The 23,192-nt window shown below is 36.9% G+C and overlaps 2 protein-coding genes and 1 pseudogene across 2 annotated transcripts; all 3 read left to right on the top strand.

Annotated features, from left to right (window-relative positions):
- The first annotated feature begins 2,251 nt into the window (after window positions 1–2,251).
- On the top strand, window positions 2,252–2,831 carry LOC122430701 (annotated as a pseudogene).
- Window positions 2,832–11,179: 8,348 nt separating this feature from the next.
- On the top strand, window positions 11,180–12,112 carry LOC122430956 (olfactory receptor 145-like). The gene has a single exon (XM_043451942.1). It carries the CDS (start codon window positions 11,180–11,182, stop codon window positions 12,110–12,112), a length of 933 nt encoding a protein of 310 aa, XP_043307877.1.
- Window positions 12,113–21,895: 9,783 nt separating this feature from the next.
- LOC122430983 (olfactory receptor 147-like) lies at window positions 21,896–22,822 on the top strand. Its single transcript, XM_043451991.1, has one exon. It carries the CDS (start codon window positions 21,896–21,898, stop codon window positions 22,820–22,822), a length of 927 nt encoding a protein of 308 aa, XP_043307926.1.
- Window positions 22,823–23,192: the final 370 nt, after the last annotated feature.

Genomic DNA, 23,192 nt, shown 5'->3' with positions numbered 1-23,192 from the left:
GTGACAAGGAAAGTTACTTAATTCTCATAGACTATCATCCTGGATTAGAAACAGAATTTTTGGTTCTGACCACATGAAGTCTAAAGTGTATTAGAAACCAGCGCCAGGTTGCTAGGGTCACTGAATGAAGAAATGTTGAGATGAAAGTAGAACAATTATGTCCTAATCCACCCCTCTTCTCCCTTGGTTTTTCCAGCAGGTATGTTTGCATATGGTAGCATTGGCCTTCCCTCTGTAGTCTGTTTGTGATATCCTTTACTATATTTAGCTTATAAAAGCTCTAATTAAGGGCAAGTCCACATCACTGTATTGTGATAAAGGTAAAGGCAGATTATATTGGACTAATTTGAGATAGTGTCAGGAATTCACACTGTGTGTACTTTTTAGCACTGGACTTCCCTGGTGGCTCAGCAGTAAGAATCTGTCTGCTAATGCAGGAGACACAGGTTCATTACCTGGGTTGGGAAAATCCCTTGAAGAAGGAAGTGGCAACCAACTCCAGTATTCTTGCCTGGGAAATCCCATGGACAGAGGAGCCTTGTGGGTTATAGTCCACGGATTTGCAAAAGAATTGGTCATGACTTAGCAACTCAACAACAGCAAAATTACTCTTCTGTAGGATGAAACACTGTGGGAAGAGCTGAGTTGTCCTCTAATGAAACACTTTCCTGCTCCATACACAGATTCCCTTAAAGAAGAATGGCTTCTGGAAATGTCTCTTTTGTGACTGAACTCATTCTGTTGGATTAACAGACCATCCAGAATTCCAGCACCCTTTTTCTTCCTTTTCCTAAGAATGTACATGGACATTGTGCTGGGAAATTTGAGATTGATAATCCTAATTGCACTTAATTCACACCTACACACCCCCATGTACTTTTACCTCTTTAATTTGTCCTTCATCAGCTCAGTTCAGTCACTCAGTCATGCCCAATTCTTTGCAAACCCACGGACTGCAGCACGCCAGGCTACCCTGTCCATCACCAACTCCTGGAGCCTACTCAAAGTCATGTCCATTGAGTTGGTGATACCATCCAACCATCTCAACCTCTGTCATCAAATTCTCCTCCTGCACTCAATCTTTCCTAGCATCAGGGTTTTTTCCAATGAGTTGGTTCTTTGCATCAGGTGGCCAAAGTATTGGAGCTTCAGTTTTAGCATCAGTCCTTCCAATGAATATTCAGGACTGATTTCCTTTAAGAGTGACTGGTTTGATCTTGCTGTCCAAGGGACTCTCAAGAGTCATCTCCAACACCACATTTCAAAAACATCAATTCTTCGGCACTCAGCTTTCTTTGTAGTCCAACTCTCACATCCATACATGACTACTGGACAAACCATAGTTTTGACTAGTTGAACCTTCGTTGTTAAAGTAGTGTCTCCAATTTTTAAACGTGCTGGCTAGTTTGGTCGTAGTTTTTCTTTCAAGGAACAAGTGTCTTTTATTTTCATGGCTGCAGTCACCATCTGCAGTGATTTTGGAGCCCCCAAAAATAAAGTCTCTCACTGTTTCCACTGTTTTCCCATCTATTCAACATGAAGTGATGGGACCACATGCCATGATCTTAGTTTTCTGAATGTTGAGTTTTAAGCCAACTTTTTCACTCTTCTCTTTCACTTTCATCAGGAGGTCTTTAGTTCTTCTTTGTTTTCTGCCATAAGGATGGTGTCATCGGCGTGTCTGATGTTATTGATATTTCTCCCAGCAATCCTGATTCCAGCTTGGGCTTCATCCAGCCCAGTGTTTCTCATGATGTTCTCTGCATATAAGTTAAATAAGCAGGGTGACAATATACAGCCTTGATGTACTCCTTTCCCTATTTGGAACCAGTCTGTTGTCCCATGTCCAGTTCTAAATGTTGCTTCTTGACCTGCATAGAGATTTCTCAGGAGGCAGGTCAGGTGGTCTGGTATTCCCATCTCTTTAAGAATTTTCCACAGTTTTTTTGTGATCCACACAAAGACTTTGGCATAGTCCATAAAGCAAAAGTAGATGTTTTTCTGGAACTGTCTTGCTTTTTTCTACGTTCCAGCAGATGTTGTAAACTTGTTCTCTGATTCCTCTTCCTTTTCTAAATCCAACTTGAACATCCAGAAGTCCTTCATAGACTTCTGCTATTCTTCTGTGTTTTCACCCAGAATGCTGATTAACTTTATATCAAAGAAGAATGTTATTTCTTACATGGAATCAATGATACAGCTCCACTTTTTCAGGTTTTTCACCATTTCTGAAATTTATGTGCTGACATCAATGGTCTATGACTGCTATGTGGCCATCTGTAACCCACTCTTGTATAATGCTGCCATGTCCCCTAAAGTGTGTTCCAACCTTATCCTTGCTTCCTACTTAACGGCATTTTCTGGTGCCATTGGTCACATTGGATGCATGTTGAGACTGAACTTCTGTGAGTAATCCCCATCAACCATTATTTCTGGCATATCTTTCCTCTGCTCAAGCTCTCCTGCACAAGTATCCACATTAGTGATCTGGCATTTTTCATTGAGGTGGGCATCAAAATCATTGTGCCCAGTCTCACCATATTTGTCTCTTATGGTCTCATCCTCATCAACATCTTCCATATCAGCTCCACGGAGGGCAGATCAAAGCCTTCAGTACCTGCTACCCCCACATCATTGCTGTTTCTCTCTTCTTTGGATCATGTATATTTACGTATCTCAAACCTTCATTTTCTGGGTCTATGGATGAAAGAAAAGTCTCTTCTCTCTTTTACACCAATGTGATTGCCATGATGAACCCCTTGATCTACAGCTTGAGAAATAATGATGTGAAAGCTGCTCTGAGAAAAACTCTGAGTAGGAGAAAATTTTGAATAGATAGAGTATCTCTGTGCAGCTGGTCACAGGACAGAAATTTCTGTGTTTAATCATAATAACTTTGTTGAAATCTTTTAGTGTTTTTTTTTAACCAGGCAGAAGGAAATCTGAGTCATCTCTCTATTTATTTTCACTTTGTGTTGAGCCAGATTTTTCTTGCAGACTTTCTCACCATCTCCCATTTATTAATACTATTTAGAAAAATGTGTTACCTCTTGTTTTTTTTCTCAGTTTGAACGTTTTTTTAACCCTCTGAAAATTTAAAACTGCTCTATAGTTGATGAAATCAGGGAACATTAGAGTGAAATAGAATCATTGGGAATGTCTTATCTGCCACTTTCCATTGGAAGCATGAATCAGACAATATTTTCTCTTCCCATCTTTTCAGCCTTCTTTGAGCAAGAATGTATCTCCTTAAATGCCTGAGATGGAAGGTTCCATAAAGTTGGTAAAGTATAAACAACTTTAGTTCTCTAAACATTATGCATTATGATTATGGAAAAATTTTTCTTAGTTTGCACATCCAGTCCTGCACATAACATATTGTTAAAATCTATTACCTGGATGGGAGAACTAAGTTGAGAGTGGTACTTTGCTTCTACTTTATGTCATCGTTTTTGCTTCAGTAAACATGGAAAGGAGAAAATACCCTAATTTGAAAGTTGACTTCGTCTTTGGGTAGTGTATGACTTTCTCTCAGGGTGGGTATCAGAAAAGTTTACAGCAGTATCAAAAAAGTTTTTTGGGTATGTCTCCTCAGACTAAGAAACAAAAGCAAAGTTAAGCAAAAGGGACTGCATCCAACTGATAAGACATTGTGCAGCACAAGAAACTTAGCAAAATGAAAAATCAGTCTGCTGAATGGGAGAAGATATTTGCAAACAATATGCCTGATAACAGGCTAATATCCAAAATATACAAATAACCTGTATTATTCAGCATCTAGAAAACAAACAACCCAATTAAAAATGGGCAGAGGTATATTTTTTCAAAGACATATGGATGACTACCAGACCCATGAAACAATGCTCAACTTCACTAATCTTCAGAAAAATGCAAATCAAATCCAAGGAGATACCTCACTACTGTCAGAATGGCAAACAAAAAGACAACAAGTGAAATTTGTTACTGACAATGAGGAGAAAAGAGAGTCCTTATGCACCATTGGCAGCAGGTAAACACAATGGAAAATAGTGTGAAGTTTTCTCAAACATTTAAAAACAGAACTACTATAGAGTCCAGCCACTCCACTCCTGAGTATTTACCTAAAGGAAATAAAATCACTAATCCAAAATATATACATACCCTGAAGTTCACTGCATCATTTTTTATAATGGCCAAGATACATTTGCCTAAAGGCCCAATGATATAATAGATGAATGGATAAAGGAGATGTGGTGTATATTTATACAATGGAATATTTCTTATACATAAGAATGAAATTTTGCTATTTGAGAGAACATAAATGAACTTACAGAATGTAAAGAGAAATAAGTCAGATAGAGAAAGACAAATACTGATTTCACTTATGATTTCACTTATATTTGGAATCTACAAAACAGAAAAAAGTAACAACATAGGTAAGCAGAAGCTCTTACAGATACAGAGAATAAACAGATTGTTTCCAGAGGGAAGGAAGAGAGGATTGGAGAGAAATTGGTGAGAGAGTCTAAGAGGTATAATCTTCCAGTTACAAAATAAATGAGTGATAGGAATGAACAGTGTGGGGAAAGTAGTTGATTATAGTGTAGTAGCTTTGTATGCTGAAAGTTGGTAACAAGACATATTGGTGTTAATTTCAAAGTGTATAGAAATAGGAAATCAGTTTATTATCCATTAGGAACTAATAGAATGTTGTTGGTAAAGTATACTTTAAAAGCAAAAAAAGAAACAGATGTTTGGAAAAATAGATCACACTTATGGTTACCAAGTGGGCTTTCCTTGTGGCTCAGCTGGTAAAGAATATGCCTGCAATGTGGGAGACCTAGGCTTGATCCCTTGGTTGGGAAGATCCCCTGGAGAAGGGAAAGGCTACCCACTCCAGTATTCTGGCCTAGAGAATTCCATGGACTATATAGTCCATGGGGTCACAAAGAGTTGGAAATGACTGAGCAACTTTCACTTTCATGGTTACCAAAGGTGGGGATCTGGAGGGAAGAGGAAGTGGATGAAGATAGGACAAATGTCCTGTTCTAAGATAAATAAGTATTGGATGTAATATACAATATGATAAGTATAAATAACACTGCTGTATGTTTTTTATGAAAGTTGCTAAGAGAGAAAATCCTTAGAGTTCTCATTACAAAGAAAAAGGATACTTTTTTTCCCTTTTATTTTGTATCCATATCAGGTGAGGGGTGTTCTTATTGTGGTTATTACTTCATGATGCATGTAAATCAAATCATTATACTATACATCTTAAACTTACACAATGCCATATGAAAAAAGGGAAAATGTTAGTCTCTCAATAGTGTCCTACTCTTTACGACCCCATAGACTGTACCCAAAAGCTCCATGGAAATGTCCAGATAAGAATACTGGAGTAGGTAGCCATTTCTTTCTCCAAGGGATATTTTTATCCCAGGGATTGAACCCAGGTCTCCTGCATTGCAGGCAGATTCTTCACCATCTGAGCCATCAGGGAAGTGATTATATTTCAAAACCCAGAAGAAACATGCTTTAAAATGGAAAAAAGATTGTATGTGTTTGGATTTGAATGTATTATGGATACTAGGTGTTTATCAGATATATTATTTAAAAGTATTTCTTCCATTCTGTTAGTCCTCTATTCATTCTCTTGATGATATCTTTGAAACCTCAAAAGTTTTTAATTTCATGATGTTCAGCATCCACTTTTTCATTTGTCCTTTGTTAGTCATATCTAAGAACCATTGTCCATCCCAAAGTCAAAAAGATTTACTCTGATGATTTCTTCTAGGAGTTTAATAATATTACCTTTCATATTTAGATATGAGGTTTATTTTTAGCTAACTTTCTTATTTTGTGGAGTGTTCCAAATTCATTCTTTCAAAATGAACTTAATTATTCTAGTAACTTTTGTTGGAAAGACTACTTTATCACATAATCTTGGCATCACTGTTGAAAATCAAGTGAGCATAAATGGAATGGCTTATTTTTGTATTCTGTGACACACACACACACATATTTATCCCTCACATGTGTGTATGTAAATGTAGCAAATTCATATCTATGCTCTAATTTCATTTTCTTTCACTTCATTTCTCTAATGTGCTTCTATCACTATTTTTAAATATATTTATTTAAAATCTTTGTTTTTCCATTGGTTAAAACCAAAGGTAGTCATGGTGTTATAGTGTTTTCAGTGTACAATTCGTTACCATCATGACAGTAAGAGAGAGGGTAGAGAGGTAAAAGGAAGAGGCTGTATACTTTCTTCTCCTGAAGTCATTTCAGGAAAAGCTGCTTCCTTTGCCTATTAATATTCCTCTAAAGGGCTCAAAGCCTTCTTCCAATGAGATAAGAGGAAATGAATTGGAAAATGATTACCAATTTGTTACCCTATAGTATTATAATTTATAGTTTTCTGCAGTTAAAATATACTAGACATATATTTCAAGGATCTTAGTCTAATTTTTAAAATTTTCTTCAGAGCCCTCATGTGGGAAATTCCCTAAAGCAATTTTTTCTTCTAATTCATATCTACTCAAGTCAAAAACTTCCACCAAAGGCAGTTGTTTACCTAGATTATCATGAAAACATTTCAAAATATTTCCAAAACATTTCCAAATGATAAAATTCCCATTCTCTGATAAGGGCTTACTTGGACCAAATAACTTTCTTCCTTAATTCCCAAGGAGAGTTATCAGAGATTAATTTTCACACTGTAGTAGTTTTGATTCAAAAGAACATTTTTACTTTAAGACAGATGAAATCCGTAAGAAGACATTCCCCTTTAGGAAAAAGTCTTTAGAGCCAGTGTTATGTTCCTCGTGTATCAAATATTATGTTATAGACTTTTTAGAGAGTTTATGATCTAACATATCTCAGAGGCAACAAAATGTCCCTATGAGTGAACTGTTGATAGGATTGTTGGTATCCCAGATAGGATAAATTCCAGGTTACTGCACTTTCCTTCAAATAATGCAGATTCCATTACTTTGTGGAATTTGCTAGAACGAATTTCTGAGTCCTATTTCTCCTTTGATCTTTTCAGAAGTTTTCAGCTATGGAACTGTTTGAGGAACTGAAAGGGCACTCAAACATGGCCACTTGGCTCTGAAGAGAACATGAAAACAGCACTGATCACGTGAATCATGGATTGTCAGGTCCTCTTTGTGCTGCTTTATGTTTACTTAGGGTCTTCCCTAGTGGCTCTGATGGTAAAGAAACTGCCTGCAATGTGAGACCCAGGTTCAATCCCTGGGTCAACATGATCACCTGGAGAAGGGAATGACAGTCCATTCAGTATTCAGGGTCTCAGGAACACAGTCAGGTTCAGTTTAGTTCACTCACTCAGTCACGTCCAACTCTTTGTGATCCCATGGACTGCAGCATGCCAGGCTTCCCTGTCCATCACCAACTGCCAAGGTTTACTCAAACTCATGTCCATCGAGTCAGTGATGCCATCCAACCATCTCATCCTCTGTTATCCTCTTCTCCCATTTTCAATCTTTCCCAGAATCAGGATCTTTTCTAATGAGTCAGCTCTTTACATCAGGTAGCCAAAGTATTGGAGCTTCAGCTTCAGCATCAGTCTTTCCAATGAATATTCGGGACTGATTTCCTTTAGGATTGACTGGTTTGATCTCCTTGGTGTCCAACGGACTCTCAAGAGTCTTCTCCAACACAACAATTTAAAAGCATCAATTCTTCTGCACTCAACTTTCTTTATGGTCCAACTCTCACATCCATTCATGACTAGTGGAAAAACCAAAGCTTTAGCTGTATGGATGTTTGTGGCCAAAGTAATGTCTCTGCTTTTTAATATGCTGTCTAGGTTGGTCATGGCTTTTTTTCCAAGGAGCAAGCATCTTTTAATTTCGTGGCTGCAGTCGTCATCTACAGTGATTTTGGAGCCACAAAAATAGTCTGTCACTGTTTCCATTGTTTTCCCATCTATTTGCCATGAAGTGATGGGACCAGATGCTATGATCTTAGTTTTCTGAATGTTGAGTTAAGCCAGCTTTTTCACTCTCCTCTTTCACCTTCATCAAGAGGCTTGTTAGTTCCACTTCACTTTCTGCCATAAGGATGGTGTCATCTGCATATATGAGTTTATTGATAATTTTCCCTGCAATCTTGAATCTAGTTTGTGCTTCATTCAGCCTGGCATTTTGCATGATATACTCTGCATATAAGTTAAATAAGCAGGGTGATAATATACAGCCTTGAAGTACTCCTTTCCCAGTTTGGAACCAGTGTTGTTCCATGTCCAGTTCTAACTGTTGCTCTTTTTGACCTATATATAGGTTTCTCATGAGGCAAGCTAGGTGGTCTGGTATTCCCATCCCTTTAAGAAATTTCCATAGTTTGTTGTCTAGCATCTCTTATTAAATATCATAAGCATTTGTGAAGTTTCCTGGAGTATTTATAGCCTCAGTTCATATAATTAATAGTTTTCTCTTTACATTGGATCCTTTTCCATAATGTTACATATGTATCATACATCTTTTTACCTAATTTAGTTTGATTAGTAGATTTAAATATTGTACATTATTTTGAGAAGATTCTAAATAAATAATACAGAACTAAAGTTTCAAAAAAGCCAAAAATTAAAATTTCAAATAGCACAATCTTTATTTTGATTCACCAGAAATTTAGTGCCTATTTGTCTTTTCCATCTCTCTCTCTTAGGCATTGTCATGCAAAAAAATAAATCAGTAAATCACATAATCATGACAGCACAAGTCACTGTTTTGTGTGTTGAGGAACTCCTTTTTTATGAGCAGTAAAGAAGACATTCTGAGAGTCTGATGCTTTTCTACTAGCAAGAGAACCCTATTTTATTATAGAGTAGTATTCTTAACCTTCTTTCCAATATATATAAGCAATGTGTGTAAATATAGACACATATTTTTATTTTTTACACACAAACACACATATATTTATAAAATAGGTTGAACTTCCCAAGACAAGTAAAAATTGACAAGTAAAAAAAGCAAAAACAAAAAGACAAGTAAAAAGTAAAAATTCTCCAATTTTCTTTTTTAGATTTTTGAGAAGGTTAAAGTTTTTTCAAAGGTTAATCTGCACAAAATACATATATTAATCAAAATGGTATTTTCATGGCTTCTCATCAAAGATAAAACAGACTCAATTTCTTCCTTAGTTATAATGAAGGATTAATCATAATTTTGAGAATTATACTTTTATTTCATGCTTCAATTTTCAAATGTGTAATGGAGAACCATTGAAGATATTGAACTAGGGAGGGACAGAGCTGTGATTTCAGACCTCAGTGTTTAGGGCTAAATATGAGTATCTTGGAAAATACTAAAATTATCATTAGGAAGCACTAAAGTTCACCATTACTGTAGTTCAGCTTAAGCACAAAAAGCAATAAGTTGTGTGGTGGCTGAGGCACATGGGTGGAGGTCACTGTACTTCTAGATGCTACGGTTTAGCATTTGAAAAATGTTGAATACATTCTCGGACAAAAACAACATGATTATCAGAAGTATTTATTAAGTTCCTTCCATGTCCCCTGCATTGTGCTTAGATCTTGGGGCCAAACAGTAAACAAGATAAGAAAAATATTTTTCCTTATAGAATTTAGTGTTTATCAAAACACAGGTATTCAGGGGAGGGGGGAAACTCTGATGTGTGTTATGATGGAGAATCTAGTAGAATTTGTTAAAACATGAATAATGACAACTCACATGTATTGACTATTTACCATATGCCAGGCACTGATTCAGTCATTTTACTTAGACATTTTTCATTTAATTAACTCAGCAGCATGATAAAAGAGATACCATATTTACCATCCAATTTTATGACTTTGAACTGAAAGAGTAAATAAATTGCCCAAAGAATTATAGGATGTAACTAAATTAAGACTCACAATGCTCTCTCTAGCTCCATGGTCCCTACTCATTTCTATAATGAGAAGAAATTCATAATTCCAATTACTGACATGTTACAGAAAATGACCAAGTGAGAGAATCAGGTAGAAATTACAAGGTTGTTTTTGTTTTTTTTTTTTTTTCTTTTTTAAGTATAAGCTGTAGAAAGAATATATAGCATTGCAAATTATTTCAGAGACATTTCATGGTGAGAAGAGCTGAAGTGAGTTACTGAAACATTTGAAAAATTTCTGATGAAGAAATACAGAAATCTGGAAATAGGAGTCTTACAGATGATATGTCCATTTGGGAAACTGGAATAAAAAGGGAATGAAGCAATGTAGCGGCCTTCTGTTCAGAGGTGAAGATAATGAGAAGACAGGAATTTACTTTGGATCTACACTGAGGGATGCACAATATCTAAAATGAAAAAGAGTAAAAGAGAGAGTCCCTAAGGAACTAAAGGCAGATCATGATCCAGGATATATAATTTCCATATCCCCTTTTATACATATGATCTACTCCCTAGGGAAAAGATTGAGACGCTTCTAGCCTGTTTTTGCCAAGTGCATTCATCACTACACTCACTTTGAATCCTCTGTGTCTAATCCAGTAGCAAGTGTGATAATTAAAAGGCTTTATTTTCTCTGAGGCTTGAAAGAACTGAAATAATTATCAGAAATCATAATAGCTCAGAAAGATTTCTCAGGCATATGTCTAGGCTCACACCTCTCAGGATAAAATAAATCAAGCCTCAGGAATCTGAAATAGCATTTCCAGTCCCAACTGGGTAAAGACCAAGGATAAGGGAGCCAGCCCTAAGGTTTTCTGAACTAAGGTGAGTTTCTGAATTCAATTTACATATTTATTCCCTGTTTTGAAATGAATGTACAGTGACTGAATGCATGCCCATTCTTTCTCATTTTCTGTAGATCTGAGACTTACATGAAACTGGCGGAGGAATCTGTTAGAGAGTCATCAGAGAATGTTTAGAGACATTCGATGGCTCTGCCCTGGTCTGTCCTTCTTGCCCTTTGTGTTTCCAGAAATTTATTTTCATATAACAGTACTGGACTTAACTCTGAAGTTTGTGATTTCCTTTGCTGCATTTAGCTTATACAAGTCCACATCACTCTGTATCCTGATAAAGGTAAAGGCAGGTTCTGTGGGGCCAGGTAGGATTAGTCTCTGACATTCCCAGTGTTTACCCTCCTTCATAGATGAGACACTGTGGCAAGGGCTGGGTTGTTCTCTAATGGAACCCTTTCCCCTGTGTCCACAGATTCCCATAAAGAAGAATGGCTCCTGGAAATGACTCTTTTGTGACTGAATTCATTCTGTTGGGATTAACAGACCAATCAGATCTCCAACTCCCTCTATTCTTCCTGTTTCTAGGAATGTACATGGTCACTGTATTGGGAAATTTGGGATTGATAATCCTAATTGCACTGAATTCACACCTGCACACCCCCATGTACTTTTTTCTCTTTAACTTGTCCTCTATAGACCTCTGTTATTCTTCTGTGTTTACGCCAAAAATGCTAATTAATTTCACATCAAAGAAGAATACTATTTCTTATATGGGGTGCATGACTCAGCTCTACTTTTACTGTTTTTTTGTCATTTCTGAATGCTATCTGCTGACATCAATGGCCTATGACCGCTATGTGGCCATCTGTAAGCCACTTTTGTATAATGTTATCATGTCCCCTAAAGTGTGTTCCAGCCTTATGCTTGGTTCATACTTGATGGCGTTTTCTGGTGCCATGGCTCACACTGGATGCATGCTGAGACTGACCTTCTGTGATGCAAACACCATCAACCATTATTTCTGTGACATCCTCCCTCTGCTCCAGCTCTCCTGCACAAGTACCTACATCAATGAATTGGAAATGTTCATCGTGGTGGGCACCAACATCATTGTGCCCAGCCTCACCATCTTTGTCTCTTATGGTCTTATCCTCTCTAACATCCTCCGTGTCAAGTCCACGGAGGGCAGGTCCAAAGCCTTCAGCACCTGCAGTTCCCACATCATTACTGTTTCTCTGTCCTTTGGATCAGGGGCATTTATGTATCTCAAACCATCTTCTGCTGTGTCTATGGATGAGGGTAAAATCTCTTCTGTCTTTTATACCAATACTGTTCCCTTCCTTAACCCATTAATTTACAGCATGAGGAACAAAGATGTCAAACATGCTCTGAGAAAAACCCTGAGGAGGAGACAGTTTTGATTAAAAACACTCACTGTGTCCATGAGTTACAGGACAGTGAGATATTGTTCAATTTTAGTGACAGCTTTCTTACCATATTCTTTCTGTTATCTTTTATTCCTGGCACCAGAAAGAAATTTGAGTTCTGTTCAAATAATTTATTTACATTTTTATATAAGTATTTTCCCCACTGTTTTCAAATTACATATCATCTCTAGTTCCTGCTGAGTAATATCATTAAATAGTAAATATATTATCTCTTTGTTTTCTTTATCATTTTGAAATGTTTTTTTCCACTGGGAAAAGAAGAATTCTCTCCAAATAATGCACTTAAGAACACTAGACAATTCCAGTTGAGCTATTTCAAATCCTAAAAGATGTTGCTGTGAAAGTGCCACACTCTAGGTTGCTTCCATGTCCTGGCAATTATAAAAAGTGCTGCGTTGAACATTGGGGTACATGTGTCTCTTTCAGTTCTGGTTTCCTCGGTGTATATGCCCAGGAGTGGGATTGCTGGGTTATATGGCAGTTCTATTTCCAGTTTTTTAAGGAATCTCCACACTGTTCTCCATAGTGGCTGTACTAGTTTGCATTCCCACCAACAGTGTAAGAGGGTTCCTTTTTCTCCACACCCTCTCCAGCATTTATTGTTTGTAGACTTTTGGATAGCAGCCATACTGACTGGCGTGTAATGGTACCTCATTGTGGTTTTGATTTGCATTTCTCTGATAATGAGTGATGTTGAGCACCTTTGCATGTGTTTGTTAGCCATCTATATGTCTTCTTTGGAGAAATGTCTGTTTAGATCTTTGGACTATTTTTTGATCGAGTCATTTATTTAATAGCCAGGACATGGAAGCAACCTAGATGCCCATCAGCAGATGAATGGATAAGAAAGCTGTGGTACATATACACAATGGAATATTACTCAGCCATTAAAAAGAATACATTTGAATCAGTTCTAATGAGATGGATGAAACTGGAGCCTATTATACAGAGTGAAGTAAGCCAGAAAGACAAACACCAATACAGTATACTAAGGGATATATATGGAACTTAGAAAGATGGTAATGATAACCCTATATGCAAGACAGAAAAAGAGACACAGATGTACTGAACAGACTTTTAGATCTTTCGGAGAAGGTGAAGGTGGGATGTTCAGAGAGAACAGCATTGAAACAAGTATACTATCAAGGGTGAAACAGATCACCAGCCCAGGTTGGATGCATGAGACAAGTGCTCAGGGCTGGTGCACTGGGAATACGCAGAGGGATGGGATGGAGAGGGAGGTGGGAGGGGGGATCGGGATGGGGAACACATGTAAATCCATGGCTGATTCATGTCAATGTATGGCAAAAACTACTACAAAATTGTGAAGTAATTAGCCTCCAACGAATAAAAATAAATGGAAAAAAAAGAAAAAGAAAGTGCCACGCTCAATATGCCAGCAACTTTGGAAAACTAAGCAGTGGTCACAGGACTGGAAAAGGTCAGGTTTAATTCCAGTCCAAAGAAGGGCAAAGATAAAGAATGCTCAAACTACTACACAATTGCACTCATCTCACACACTAGCAAAGTAATGCTCAAAACTCTCCAAGCCAGGCTTCAACAGTACATGAACCGTGAACTTCCAGATGTTCAAGCTGGATTTAGGAAAAGCAGAGGAACCAGAGATAAATTGCCAGCATCCATTGGATCATTGAAAAAGCAAGATAGTTCCAGAAAAACATATACTTCTGCTTTATTGACTATGCCAAAGTCTTTGACTGCATGGATCACAACAAACATGGAAAAATTCTTTAAGAGATGGGAATACCAGACCACCTAACCCACCTCCTGAGAAATCTGTATGCAGGTCAAGAAGCAACAGTTAGAACTAGACATGGAACAACAGACTGTTTCCAAATAGGGAAAGGAGTATGTCAAGGCTGTATATTGTCACCCTGCTTTTTAACTTATATGCAGAGTACATCTTGAGAAATGCTGGACTGCATGAATCAAGATTGCTGGGAGAAATATCCATAACCTCAGATAGGCAGATGACACAAACCTTGTGGCAGAAAGTGAAAAAGAACTAAAGAGCCTTTTGATGGAAGTGAAGGAGGAGAGAGAAAAGGCTGGCTTAAGACTCAACATTCAGAAAACTAGTATCATGGCATCTGGCCCCATCACTTCATGGCAAATAGATAAGAAAATAATGGAAACAGTGAGAGACTTGTTTTTGGGGGGCTCCACAATCATTGTGTGGTGGCTAAGGGACATGGATGAGGTCATTGTGGTTGCAGATGTTATAGCTTAATATAAGCTTAACATAGCATAAGAAAAGTCTTGAGTGTATTCTGAAAGCTCTTAGACAAAATTAATATGAGTTTCAGAGTACTCATTGAATTCTTTCCGTGTACTCTGTTGTTCTTAGATTCAAGATCCAAAGATTTAACAAGATAGAATAAATGGTTGTCCTTATAGAATTTAGTTTATAGAGAACACAAAGGGAAAAAGTCTATGAGTGTTATGTAACAGAATCTAGTGAAAGTTATGAGAACATGAATAATAACAACTGTCATTTATTGACTATCATATGCCATATGGTGTCCAAACCATTTTACTTTTTTTTATTTAATTAACACAACAGCTCAATGAAAAGGACGCTATTTTATCATTCCTTATGTTACACAGGAGAAACAAGAGATTAAGTAACTTTTCCCAAATGATGTAGTTTGTAACAGAGGAAGAAGGAAGGTAGGATTCACAATACTCTAACTCCGTGGCACCTATTCTTTTCTATGATGAGAAAAAAAATTGATGGCTGAAATATTACAGAAAATGAGCCAGTAGAAGAGTCAGGTAGAAATTTCAGGTATGTGTTAAAAGCATAAACTATAGAAGGGATGTACTATACTACAGATTCTTTCTGAGACATCTCAGAGAGAGAACAACTGAAATGAGTCACTGCAACATTTGAAGAATTTCTGATTTAAAAAATAATACCTGAAAGTAGATCTCTTACACAAACACGTCCATTTAGTAAATGTAAATAAAGAGGGAATAAAGAGGGAATGAGACAATTTAGTAGCTTTCCCTTCAGAGGTGTAGATAATGAGGAGATGGGAATTCACTTTGGATCTACCTGAGGGATGTACAGTCCCTAGAACAAAGCAAAAATGAGTAAAAGAGTAGGTCCATAAGAACTAAAGACAGAATGTGAACCAGAATTCATAGTTTCCTTATTCCATATTATACATATAATCTACACCCTGGAGAGAAGACCAAGCAAGCTCCTAACCTGTTTTTCACCAAGTGCATTACATCATTACACTCACATTAAATCATCTGCTTTTTAATATTTTTAGATGTTCACCTTAACAGTTTTTAACTTTTCACTGTATCCTTGATTTGTAGTTTTCAATGAAGTTTTCACTCATAACACATCCCCTGATCTCAATATCAACATGTATGATTTTCATTTAATAAGATCTTTTTATATAAAACCATTGACCTAGATTGGTATTTTTTTTCATTTATCTGCTATCCCTTTTTATAAAATTGTCTTCCTTATATACAGAGAAGTGAATCTAAATTAGTCAGTAATGATCACACTCTTTATAACTTTTGTAGGTATGCAGAGGTGCACTCACTCTATTCTCTATTTTACCATTACTTGAGGTGCCAAAAATGTTCAACAGCTTGTCACAGATCTTCCATTTGAGAAGCCTCAAAATAGAAATTAAATTTGTTTCATTTTTAGAAAAAATGAACTTTCAAATTAGGTTTCATTCCATCAGATTATTCTGTAAAATAATTTTTGAAGGTGGAAGTTAGCTATACTCATGCAATTAAAATGGAAATAAGTAATTTAGATATGATCTTTTTTCAAGGTTTATAGCAATAAAAACCTACCTCATGAAACAAGATAAATCTCAAATAAAGAACCTTACCTTGTATTTAAAGAAAATATAAAGAGTAGAAATAAAAAAAACCCAAAGTTAATAAAAGGAAAGAAATTATAAAGAAAAGAGCAGAAATTAGTGAAACAGAGACTGAAAAAATACAATAGGAAAGGTCAATGAGACTATGTTCTTTGAAAAGATAAACAAAATCAATAACCCTTCTGCCAGACTCATCAAGACAAAAGACAGATGGCCCCCAAAATAAAATAAAAATGAAAAAAAAAAGTATTACAAGCAACACCACACAAATAAGAAGGATCATAAGAGATTATATGAAGCATTAAATGACAATAAAATGGACAACCTAGAGGAAATGGACAAATTCCTAGAAATGTACAGTCTCCCAAGACTGAACTGGAAAGAAGTTGAATATGAACAGGTCACTTGTCAGTAATGAAGTCGATTCAGTATTTTTAAAAAAGTCCAAGACCAAATGGCTTCAAAGGTGAATTCCAATCCATGGCTGATTCATGTCAATGTATGACAAAAACCACTACAATATTGTAAAGTAATTAGCCTCCAACTAATAAAAATAAATGAAAAAAATAAATAAAAAGAGAGAACAGCTATCCTTTTCAAACTATTCCAATAAATTTCAGAGAAAGGAGCAATTTCAAGCTCATTATTTGAGAGCAGCCTCACCCTAATATAAAAATAAGACAAAAATACCACAAAATGTTTACAGGCCATTATCACTGATGAACGCAGCTGCAAAAATTCTTAAGAAAATATAGGAAAACCGATTTCACCAATACATTAAAAGGCTTATACACCATTATCAATTTGGATATATCTCAGAGATGCAAGGATGATTCAATAAGTGGAAATCAATCAATGTGATATACCACATTAACAAATTGAAATAAAAAATTATATGATCATCTCAATAGATGAAAAACAAATCTTTGGAAGAAGTTCAATACTTGTTTTTCATAAATCTCTCACTAAATGGCCACAGAGGGAGGCATCTCCACATAGTAAAGTCCACATGTGAGAAACTCACTGCTGACATTATATTCAATGGTGAAAAGCAGAAAGCATTTCCTCTAAGACCAGAATTGAGACCAAGATGCTCACTATCACCACTTCAGTCCACATTGTATTGGAAGTCCTAGCCATAGAAATCAGACAAGAAAAAGACATAAAGGCATCCACATTGGAAAGGAAGAGCTAAAACTTGTACTGTTTGCAGACATGATTGTAGAAAAAGAGAATCCTACAGAAACCACCAAAAGCCATTAGTACTCATTCATAAATTCAGTAAATGTGCACGAAACCAATTTGTTGCATCTCTCTAAAGTAATAAACTATCAGAAAGAGAAACAATCAAATTTACAGTTTGATTGTTTGAGAGAACAATCAAATTTACAAGTGCATTAAAAAGAATAAAATACCCAGGAATAAACTTAACTGAGGAAGTGAAAGACCCATGCTCAGAAAATGATGACACTGGTGAAAGAAACTGAAAGATACACCATGCTCATGGTTTGGCAAAATTAATATTATTAAAGCATCCATACTACCCAAGGAAATTTCTTGCAATCCCTACAATAACATTTTTCATAAAACTTAAACAAATAATTCTAAAATTTGTGTGGAAACACAAAAAACCCAAATATCTTAAACAGTCTTTAAAAAGAAGAACAGGTCTTGAGATATCACACTTCCTGATTTCAAACAATACTACAAAGCTATAGGGATCAAAACAGCATAGTATTGACACAAAACACATGTCGATCAATTGGACAGAACAGAGAGTCCAGAAATGAACCCACACTTGTCTGGTCAATGAATCTATGACATGGGAATCACGAATACAAGTGTGGGAAAGATAGCCTCTTCAATAAAGGGTTTTGGGAAAACTGGACAGCTACATGCAAAAGAAACTGGGCCACCATCACACCACATACAAAAGTAAACTCAAAATGGATTAAAAAATTAAAGGTGAGACCTGGAATCATAACATTTCTGGCAGAATACATAGACTAAATGCTCTTTGACATCAGAATTAGCTGTATCTCTTTGGCTATGTCTTCTTGGCCAAAAGAAACAAAAGCGAAAACAAACGGAACTACTCAAACTGAAAACTGTTTCACCGTAAAGGAATCTGTCACCAATATGAAAAGGCAGGGCTTCCTTGGTGGCTCAGTGGTAGAGATCTGCCTGCCAATGAAGAAGACACAGGTTCAACCCCTCGTCTGGGAGGATACCACATGCCGTGGAACAACTAAGCCCATGTGCCTCAGGTACTGAACCTGTGCTCTAAAGGCTGGGAGGTGCAACTACTGACCCAAGTGCTGCAACTGTTGAAGCTCTCTTGCCTTAGAGACCCCTTATCCTCAATAAAAGATGCCACTGCAGTGAAGAGTAGCCCCACACTCTGCAACTAGAGAAAAGCCTGTGCAACAACAAGGACCTGGCACAGTCGCAAGTAAATAAATAAATTAAATGATTTTAAAACATGAAAAGGCAGCATACTGAATGAAAGAAGATTTGCAAATGACATGGCTGATAAAGAGCTGATTTCCAGAATATAGAAATAACTGATACAAGTCAACATCAAGAAAATAAACAACCTGATTTAAAAATGGGCAAAGAAACTGGATAGACATTTTTCCAAAGAAGACAAATAGATGGTTAACACACACACATGGAAAGATGCTCAGCTTACTGATCTCAGGGAAAGGCTAATCAAACCCCAGTGAGATATCACTTCAACCCTCTGAATGTCTATTATCTACAAGAAAATGGAGTATTAATGAGGGTGTGGAGAGAAGGGAATGTTTGTGCACTGCTGGCTGCAATACAATGGAAAACATTATGAAGATTCCTCAAAAAATTAAATTTAGAATACATTTGTATTTCTAAAATGGCTTGAAGCTCTCAAGGCAATTCAAATTTAGACATCCTCCAACATTCTTTTTTATATTTTTGAGAAGGCTGAAAGTTTGTTCAATATTTGATCTGTGTAAAATATACTCCAATCAATCAAAATGGTATTTTCATGGCTTCTCATCAAAGATAACTCTGACTCAATTTCTTCATTAGTTTTAGCAAAGACTTAATCATCATTGTAAGAACTGTATTTTTACTCCATAGGTTCCGTTTTCAAATGGGTAGTGGAGAACCATTAAATATTCTTGAACTAGGGAGGGCCAGAACTATGAGTTCAGACCTTATTCTATCAGCAGTGTCCATGACTAAATAAGGGTAAATAGCTAGGAAAATGCTAGAATAATAATGGCCACAGTAGTTCAACATTATACTTCACTTTAAACATGAAATCCAGAAGTCATGTGGTGGCTGAGGGACATGGATGAAGGACACTGTGAGTGTAGATGCTGTGTCTTTGCATAAGAGAAATGTTGATTATATTCTGGAGGGTTTCAGGCAAAAAATAACTTGCCTTTCAGAAAGAGACACTGAGTTTTTTCTAGGTACTCTGCACTGTTCTGAGATTCATTAGCAAAATAGCAAAGAGAGTAGAATAAATGTTTGTCTTTGGAGAATTTACAATTTATAAAGGAACACAGGAACTAAAGGAAGAAGTTTGTTGAGTGGTGTAAGGGAGACACTACTGGAATTTATGATAATATAAATAATAACAGCTGACACTTATTAACTATTCACCATATGGCAAGTACAGTGCCAACCATTTCACTTAGATATTTTTCATTTATTGACACAACAGTCCAATGAAAGAGATGTTCTCCTTACCATCCCTATTTTAAATATTTGAAAGGAGAGATTAAGTAAATTGTTCCAAGTGTTGTAGTTGGTAAGGGTGGAAGAAGGAAGGCAAGATTCACAATACTCTCTCTCATTTTATAGGCCCCTGCTCTTTTCTATGATGAGAAAAGATTGGTAACTTCAGTTAATGAAGTGATACAGAAAATGACCCAGCAGGAGATTCAGGTAGAAATTTCAGGTATATATTAAGAGGATAAACTCTAGAAAGGATATACAACATTACCAATAATTTCAGAAATATCCTGAGAGAGAACAAGAAATGAGTTACTTCAACATTTGAAATATTTTAGACAAAGAAATAAAGAACTCTGGAATTAGGACTCTTGCAGAAAATATGTCCACTTTGTAAATGGGCATAAGGAGAGAATGAAGCAATATAGTAACTTTCCCTTCAGAGGTGAAGATAATGAGATTGGGAATATACTTTGATCCACCTTACAGTAAAGTGAAAGATGAGTAAAAGAGTGAGTCCATAAGGAACTAAAGACAGATCATAAACAGGGATCAACAATCTCCTTATTCCCTGTATTCCTCTAATGAACTCCCTGGGGAAAAGACTCAGCAAGCATCTAGCCTGTTTTTAACCAAATACATTACATAATTACACTCATATTAAATCTTCTGTGTCCAATCAAGTAGCAAGTGTGAAAACAAAAGGCTTAATTTTTCTATACTGCATGAAAGGACTGAAGATGATTATCAGAGATCACAGTAGTTCACAGACATTTGGAGGGCACATGTCGATGCCATCTCATCAGAAAATCAAAGAAATCAAGACTTAGGAACTGGAAGTTGCATCTCCAGTATCAACTGGGTAAAGACAACTGAAAAGGGAGCCAACCTTGAGGTTTTCTGAACTAAGGAGGGTGCATTTTAGAATTCAGTTTATAGTAATGATTCCCCTTTTTGAGAGGAAAGTCCAGGGACCTGATACACGCCCGCACTTTCTCATGTTGTCCAGTTCTGTGAATGAAATGAAACTAGTGGAAGCATCTGTTGGAGAGGGGTCAGAACATGTTCAGAGACATGAGGGGGCACAAATGACATATAAGTCGGGAAGTTTCCCCTAAGTAGGTGTAATTCTCTCCTCCTGTATGGCTTTTGCTCTGTGACAAGGGGAGTAACGTATTTCTCATAGATTCTGGTTCCTTCATCTTGGTTTAAAACAGTGCTCCTGGCTTCTACCACATCAGATCTAACCTGCATTAGAAGAAATCACTAGGCTGTTGTTAGGGTCACTGCCTCCAGTTGTCCTGGTGAAGGAAGAGTTCAAGTGAATGAGGAAAAGTTGAGATGACAATAGAACAATGGTATCCTAATCCATCCCTCTTCCCCTTGGATTTTCCAGCAGGTATGCTTGCATAAGGCAGGACTGGGCTTCCCTCTGTTTGTGATGTACTTTTCTATAGTTAGCCTATAACAGCTCTAATAAAGGCATCTCTGGTAGCTTAGTCAGTAAAGAATCTGCATGCAATGCTGGAGAACAGGGAAGAATCCTTGGGTTGGTAAGATCCCCTGGAGGAGGGCATGGCAACCCACTCCAATATTCTTGCCTGGGAGATTCCATGGAAAGGGGAGCCTGGCAGGCTGCAGTCCATGAGATCCCAAGAGAATTGGATAAAACTTACTGACTCTTTCACCCTAGATAATATCCATGTTTCGATGCTGTTCTCTCAAAACATCCCACCCTCACCTTCTCCCACAGAGTCCAAATTCTGTTCTATACATCTGTGTCTCTTTTCCTGTTTTGCATATAGGGTTATCGTTATCATCTTTCTAAATTCCATATATATGTGTTAGTATGCTGTATTGGTCTTTATCTTTCTGGCTTACTTCACTCTGTTTAATGGGCTCCAGTTTCATCCATCTCATTAGAACTGAGTCAAATGAATTCTTTTAAAGGCTAGGTAATAGTCCATGGTGTATATGTACCACAGCTTCCTTATCCATTCGTCTGCTAATGGGCATCTAGGTTGCTTCCATGTCCTGGCTATTATAAAACAAGAAAAACAACAGTGCTCTTTTGTAGGATGTGATACTGTGGAAGAGCCGAGTTGTTCTCTAATGGAACCCTTTCTCCTGTGTCCACAGATTCCCTTAGAGAAGAATGGCTCCTGGAAATTACTCTTTTGTGACTGAATTTATTCTGTTGGGATTAACAGACCTACCAGATCTCCAATTCCCTCTATTCTTACTGTTTCTAGGAATGTATATGGTCACTGTATTGGGAAATTTTGGATTGATAATCCTAATTGTACTGAATTCACACCTGCACACCCCCATGTACTTTTTCCTTTTTAACTTGTCCTTCATAGATCTCTGTTATTCTTCTGTGTTTACACCCAAAATGCTGATTAACTTCATATCAAAGAAGAATATTATCTCTTACATGGGGTGCATGACTCAGCTCTACTTCTTCTGTTTTTTTGTCATTTCTGAAATCTATGTGCTGATTTCAATGGCATATGACCGCTATGTGGCCATCTGTAACCCACTCTTGTATAATGCTGCCATGTCCCCTAAAGTGTGTTCCAGCCTTATGCTTGCTTCCTACTTGATGGCCTTTTCTGGTGCCATGGCTCACACTGGATACATGCTGAGACTGACCTTCTGTGATGCAAACACTATCAACCATTATTTCTGTGATGTCCACCCTTTGTTCAAGCTCTCCTGCACAAGTACCTATGTCAATGAGCTTGTAGTTTTCATTGTGGTGGGCATCAACATCACTGTGCCCAGTTTCACAATCTTTGTCTCTTATGGTCTCATCCTCACCAACGTCCTCCAAATCAGGTCCACAGAGGGCAGGTCCAAAGCCCTAAGCACCTGCAGTTCCCACATCATTGCTATTTCTCTGTTCTTTGGATCATGTGCATTTATGTATCTCAAACCATCTTCTGCTGGGTCTATGGATGAGGAAAAAGTCTCTTCTGTCTTTTATACCAATGTGGTTGCCATGATGAACCCCTTGATCTATAGCTTGAGAAATAAAGATGTGAAAACTGCTCTGAGAAAAACTCTGAGTAGGAGATAATTTTGAATAGACTATCTCTGTGCAGTTGGTCAAAGGCAGGAAGGTTTTGTGCTTAATCATAGTAATTTTATTGACAATATTTTTTATTCTTTTTCACCATGTGGTGAGTCATCTCTCAATTTATTTCCACTTTTTTTAGAATAGGTCTCTTTTTTCTTACCCACTAGCGAAATTTCCTTTCCTCACTTTCTCCCCTTTATTAATATCATTCAAAAAATTTATAAAATCTGTTTTTTCTTTTAGTTTGAATGTTTTTCCCTGTAGAAATATAAGACAGGTCTACTGGTGGTCAAATCAGGGAACTTGAGATTAACATGGTGTCTTCATGGATATCTTATCCACAACTTGCCATCGGTAGCATGAATCAGAC

This window comes from Cervus canadensis, chromosome 29 (assembly GCF_019320065.1).
Source record: "Cervus canadensis isolate Bull #8, Minnesota chromosome 29, ASM1932006v1, whole genome shotgun sequence".
In the NCBI taxonomy this organism is placed as follows: domain Eukaryota; kingdom Metazoa; phylum Chordata; class Mammalia; order Artiodactyla; family Cervidae; genus Cervus; species Cervus canadensis.
Note: the sequence above shows the minus strand (reverse complement) of the source record. Positions and strands in the feature narration are given on the sequence as shown.

Bases quoted from the DNA above. Each gene is read 5' to 3' on its own strand.
- LOC122430956 (XM_043451942.1), top strand. From the start codon at position 11,180: ATGGCTCCTGGAAATGACTCTTTTGTGACTGAATTCATTCTGTTGGGA.
- LOC122430983 (XM_043451991.1), top strand. From the start codon at position 21,896: ATGGCTCCTGGAAATTACTCTTTTGTGACTGAATTTATTCTGTTGGGA.